The following is a 5791-nucleotide window of genomic DNA, read 5'->3' as shown; positions in this document are numbered from 1 at the left end:
TTTTCCACCCCCCCCCTCCCCCCTTGGTGAGATGTCGTGAGATTTGGCTCGCTCCCTCCCTCCCTCCTAATATCACGTAAGATTTTCCAAAAACGTATTTTTAGTGTAAATACGTTAATCTGTGTTTGATTGCGTTGGATTTATTGAAAAAAAAAACATAATTTGCTTAGTTATTTACATATAAGACTAGTTAAGACTAGTATTTTAGACAAAACGTAGTCTAGAATCACAGTGAGAAAATCGAACATTACAATACTTAAATTTTAAGTATTAAGGAACTACTAAAATTCATAAAAAAATATTCATTCTAATTCAGTCCACGGGGACTCATGTGTGGTCTCAAGAGTGACTACTGGAACCAACATGTCCATGTGATTTTCAGTAAAATCATCTGCTCCTTCAACCTCGCTCTGATTTAGCCACTTTAAACCGTTGTCGCTTGCACACAGAAGCTCAGTTACTCGGCGTGTGACAATCCGTGAAGGTCACACTTTGCGTGCTGGTGCAGGTGGTGCTCTGCAGCTCTTGTTATGGATGAAAAGTAGATACCGCATGTACTGCAGCATCTCATTTTCTGATCACCAAGTACACTTGGGCAATAGAGGTCAAGGGGCATGCTGATGAAGGTGTGCAAGGGTTGAATTACTTAATTTAACCCAGTTTTATCTCAATTTTACACTGTTTCTTGCAAAAAAAAATTACGTGACATTTGCCGAAACCCCCCTCTCCTCCACGTGAGATTGGGTGAGATTCAGCTCGATCCCCTCCCTCCCCTAAACGCATCACGTAATTTATGGACGCTCCCAAAGCTTAGACATAAGAAATTACCATAAAAGTATTGGAGCCGGTTTAAAACACTTGGAGCCGGAGCCGCGGCTCCAGATCCGGCTCCGACCTTCACCGGAACTAAAGGCGGAGCTTACTGTAGCCGATAGGGTTTAAGTCGGAGCTGGAACCGGAGCTGGAGCCGGAGCCATGCGGAGCACTATTATTATGTGGCCGATTATTAGTTTGAGGGTGAAAGTTGGAATTACTCTGATTACGATTGGGGTGAATACTATTATTTGGCCATTTAGATTATTCTGGGCATTGTTTTTAGCTTGGCCATTTGTATTTCTCCTTTGATGACTAGCTAGGCGCTCGACAGCGAGGGCATCTCGAATATTTTCGTAGTGCTTCGTTGCCAAATATATTTTGATTTCGGAACGTAAGTTTCTCATTACCAGCCTAACCTTTTCTCTCTCGCAACTTCAGCGCCAGTTCTCAGACCTTTCATAACAACAGGGTGAGCTGGTAGAAACTGTTTCTGAACTTAAAACTACTATTGACTCTCGAGAAGCCACAATAGCAAATCCGTCAGGGACAATGTCTGTACTCGCTAATTCCCTTGACACCTATAAAAAAGATGTTGCAAATTATCAAAGTGATGTTGAGGAGCAACGAGTGACATTAGATGACCACAATGATATTTGGTCTACTCTCTGATAATTTGGATAGTCAAGGGGGTGATTTATTGGACTTGAGAAACACCGTGCAAACAAAACATGTATATGTTACTAACAGCTTAATGAAAATGGATTCAGGGTGTGCCAAACTTGCAAATGTCACTACTTCGTTCCAGAATAGTATATTCGTACACGTTCAGGAAATGGAGTCTTCGATTGTAGCTTTGCGTACACAAATAAAGAATTCCACAGTGCCAGATGATCTGGAGAATCTAATTCGTGATACGGTCACAGCGATGGATCGTGAAATAATTACTACTATTGATACAAAAATACAGGAATCAATGAATAAGATCTCAAGTGAAAGAAGTGAGCATAGCAGACAATATAATGTAATGCTATTTAATTAATTAATTATTAATGCGCCTGATATTCATTGGCCTTCTGTAACCTTCATGCATGACTCGATCGTGGGCGGCGCGTACAATTAAGTCACTTTTCTGCAGCCTGCCTCCAAGCAGAGGATTTTTTTAACGGTCTTCAGATTGTTGACTTCCAGGAGGAGACTTTCTAGTTGGGCTGGCTTTAACCATACGATTTCGTCTTCGCGAATCTCTTCGGCTTTTATATGGCCAGATCTCTTGTTGTTTGGATTCATCGAGTTGTGCGCAAATCTAATTATAAGAGTGGTGATTCGGTAGAGTCTTTTTAATGAACTGAATAGTTTCACTGGTAAAGGAGCCACTGCTTCTGAAGCTTTCACGACTATGAGTGTGGCTTTACGCATCTCGTCCGCGGCGTTTTCCATCTCGGCGTTTTCAACTGTATGTGGCTGAAGTTCCGATTTTAGTTTATTTCTGAGGAAGGGTCACCCTTCCCACCAAAGCTTGTTGTCGGCTAGGTCAAGTACCTTCTGCCCGCTGGTAGGAAGGTTGGCGGGATTTTCAACGCCTTTACAATGATACCAATTGGAAGGATTGGATATGTTTTGGATCTCCCTTACTCTGTTCTGAACAAAGGTCTTCCATTTATCAGCGGGACCTTGTATCCAGCCCAGTGTTATTCTTGAATCTGTCCACATGAAGATTTGACTCGGTTTAGTCCTTAATGTATCGTACAAATGTTTGACGAGTCCAGCACCCAACAATGCTCCCATTAACTCAAGACGTGGAATGGTTAAGGTCTTCACTGGTGCTACTCGGGATTTCGAGGTAATAAAGCTAGTAGTTATCTCCCCATCTATATTCTGGAACCGAAAGTAGGCCACGGCCCCATAGGCGCGTGGGCTTGCGTCTGTGAAACAGTGCATTTCGAGGATGGAGTTATTATCTTCAGTCTTTCCTTTGAAGTAGTAGCGTGGAACTTTTATTTTATTTAAGTCCTTCAATTCCGTACACCAAGCGTTGAAAGATTTCGATAAATCTTCGTGTAATTCTTTGTCCCACGTGAGGCCATTTACTTTCCACAGTTGTTGGAATAACATTTTCCCACGGACGGTGAATGGCGTGATGAGCCCCAATGAGTCGAAGATGCGGGAAACTGATTGCAGTACCCTCGAGGAGACGCTGAAGGTCTGGTGCCTTGCATTTCCACTTTCGCAGCTGCATTCCGGCTGAGTTCATTATTTCGCTACTGTCTTTGATCAACTGATACGCCTTCCTTTCGTCACTAGCTCCAGATACCACATCATCAACGTACGTCGAGTCTGCGAGTACTCTGCTGGCTTCTGGTTTGGTCGTTTGGAATTTTTTGCTTTGAAACGTATTTTTGCTGCGAGGAGAAATGTTGATGACGTAACGCCGAAAGGAACGCGCGTAAAGCTTGTTTTCCACTAGCGCGCGTCATAATGTTATTTTCTTTACGCGCGTAAAAACGTCTGCACGTTTCAAAGCTGAGAAACGCGTCGTTGCGCGCGCCAGTGGAAAACAAGCTTGAAGCGGTAATCTTGAAAGCTGCCGCTGGCTGGAGAAAACGAAGTGCGTCTCTGTCCTCTTCTCTTATTTGGATTTGGAGAAACGCTTTGGCGATGTCTCCCGTGAACGCGACTTTGTTTTCTCTGAATCTAACGAGGACGTCGTATAATTCTGGATTTAAATTGGGTCCTACCTCCAGACATTCGTTTAGCGATGGAATTCCCTCGGCGTGCGCGGATGCGTCGTATACGATACGTGTTCGTGTGGTTTCGCTCGCTTCCGGCACTACTGCTCGGTGAGGCAGATAATAGACGGGGCTGGAGGACTTAAACTTCCGGCTTGACTGTCTCGACGATCCCAGATTCAAGCTGTTCCTTGATTATTAAGTTGTATTCTTGGAGTAGAGTGGGGTTCTTTCTAAGCCGCTGGATGAAGTTCTGCGTGCGAATGGAGGCGACCTTATAGTTGTCGCCAAGTTCTGAGGAGGTAGACTTCCAGGATAGCGCAACGGTATATCGCCCATCATTGTAAGTTGTCTTGAATAATCTTGTTACCGGTGGTAGAATCTTCGTTTGAGTCTTTAACGATATTCCAAAACCTCTGAAGCTGGTTTGACACCTCTTCTTCTTGGTGGACGACGCATACTGAGACTCGCATTATCGCGACTGTGTTTATTCCTTTTAATGTATACCCGAAAATTGTTTCGAATCCAATTAGTGTTGGACCGAAGCGTTCTATTTTTCGATTTTCTGACAAAACGGCTCCGATATAATCTGCACCAATGAGAACATCGATAGTGGACGAGTTACTTCGCTTATTTTCAATACATAAAGCGTCTGCCATCACCAGCTTTCTATCCTTGAACTGTTGCGCGAGTTCCGCGCTTGGAACTGCGAATACTGATACACATATCTCCGGAATCTCGTATGCCTCTAAAGTAACCTTCTGATAGGGGTCGTGGCGACTCCTTAGAGTGAGGAGTATCTTCTTTTTCTTGGTTCGTACCGCATTGGGAGAACCGAAACTGTGTAGGTCGAGCGTTTCTTCGTTCATTGTTTGTAGGCCAAGCTGTTGAGATATATTTTATTTTGCAAATGTCACGTGGCTTCCCGTGTCTAGCAGACAACGTACTTGAAGAGCTTTACCGGCTTTGGAGCTCTGAGCATCCGCTACTGCTGTCTGTAGTAATATGGTACCAGTATTAGCCTTAACGCCGGCCGCGCTAGCCACTACCCTTAAACTAGTCGAGCCAGTGTCGTCCGTATTTATCTGCTCCGGATCTGGAGGCGTCTCGCAGATCGGATGATGATGCTGACGACCGCACTTTCTGCAGTTCATGGATCTAGGATGGAAGTCTCTGGACTGATGACCTTCGCGCAGGCATACGAAGCAGCGCCTCTTCTTGATAAGGACATTCTTTATATCCTCTAGGGACATTTTGTCGCAAATAGAGGTTAAATGATCGCTGGCGTCGCAAAACAGGCAGGGACGTGGCGTATTTCTTACGGTTAGAGCGCCGGCACTTGATAGCGGTTTCTGGGTAGGGCGTTGGCTACGACTGCTATGAGTGTCGCTCAAGCTGGGTCTCTCGGCCGACGGCTTTAGGAACTTTCGATCTGACTACAAATTTTCCCAAAATTTTCGCTCGCTCTCGACTGGAGATTTCCGTTTGTATTGACAAAAGATCTTCTATTTTGAGGTGGCTGACATTGGAGTAAGCTCTACTGAAGGCCAGGTTGATCTCCGCGGGGAGGCGCTGTGTTATGATGGGGCATAGAAGGCTACCGTACGTATCGTTAAGTAATCCTAACGATTTGAGGCTTCGAATTTGAATTCTACATGAATCGTGTAATTTTCGTAGGCCTTGACGTGGGTTGCTTCCATAACTTCCGGTAGCTTCAAACGTTTTTCCATATGTTTGCCTATTAAAAGCGCTTGACTCCCAATTGATCTTTTAAAATACTGATAGCCTCATCGTAATTTGCAGCTGTTGGAGCGAGCCCTTCTATTGCCCTAGCGGCTTCCCCTTCCAAAAGTGATATTAAATAGTGATACTTAGCTCCTTTCTCGATGTCGCAGTTATTGTGGATTTAACTCCGTGTGTATATCAATTACTAATCGCGTAGCGCGTACCACAGAGACGGTGAGTTCATCCATGTATTCCTAGGCAGATTGCGTCTGTTTTTCGAAATCCTTGTCTTCAAGTAGAGGCTCTATTTTTGCAAATATTTCTGCGAGAAGAGGTTCTTTTTTCTCTAGCACTTTAAACAGTCCTTCGATGATACCCACGTCCGGCTTGGGTTTACTTAACTCTACGTCTAGTTGATCCTTGATCTTTGTCGTGGATTGTTTGTTACTTTTACGTCTTAGTTTTAATTTCGTCAAATCTTCCCTCATCGTAGTTGAAAAGAGTTCCACACAAAATCCGAAAAA

General features: G+C 44.1%; 1 protein-coding gene across 1 annotated transcript; it reads right to left on the bottom strand.

The window, feature by feature from the left end:
- Positions 1-1932: 1932 nt before the first annotated feature.
- LOC149934905 (uncharacterized) lies at positions 1933-4795 on the bottom strand. Its single transcript, XM_090153476.1, has 5 exons — positions 4490-4795; positions 3913-4426; positions 3128-3276; positions 2356-3057; positions 1933-2277 (listed from the first exon to the last, which is right to left on the bottom strand). Exons 1-5 carry the CDS (start codon positions 4793-4795, stop codon positions 1933-1935), a joined length of 2016 nt encoding a protein of 671 aa, XP_090009602.1.
- Positions 4796-5791: the final 996 nt, after the last annotated feature.

Source organism: Leiobunum rupestre, chromosome 7 (assembly GCF_980474605.1).
Source record: "Leiobunum rupestre chromosome 7, qqLeiRupe1.1.hap1, whole genome shotgun sequence".
In the NCBI taxonomy this organism is placed as follows: Eukaryota; Metazoa; Arthropoda; class Arachnida; order Opiliones; family Sclerosomatidae; genus Leiobunum; species Leiobunum rupestre.
Note: the sequence above shows the minus strand (reverse complement) of the source record. Positions and strands in the feature narration are given on the sequence as shown.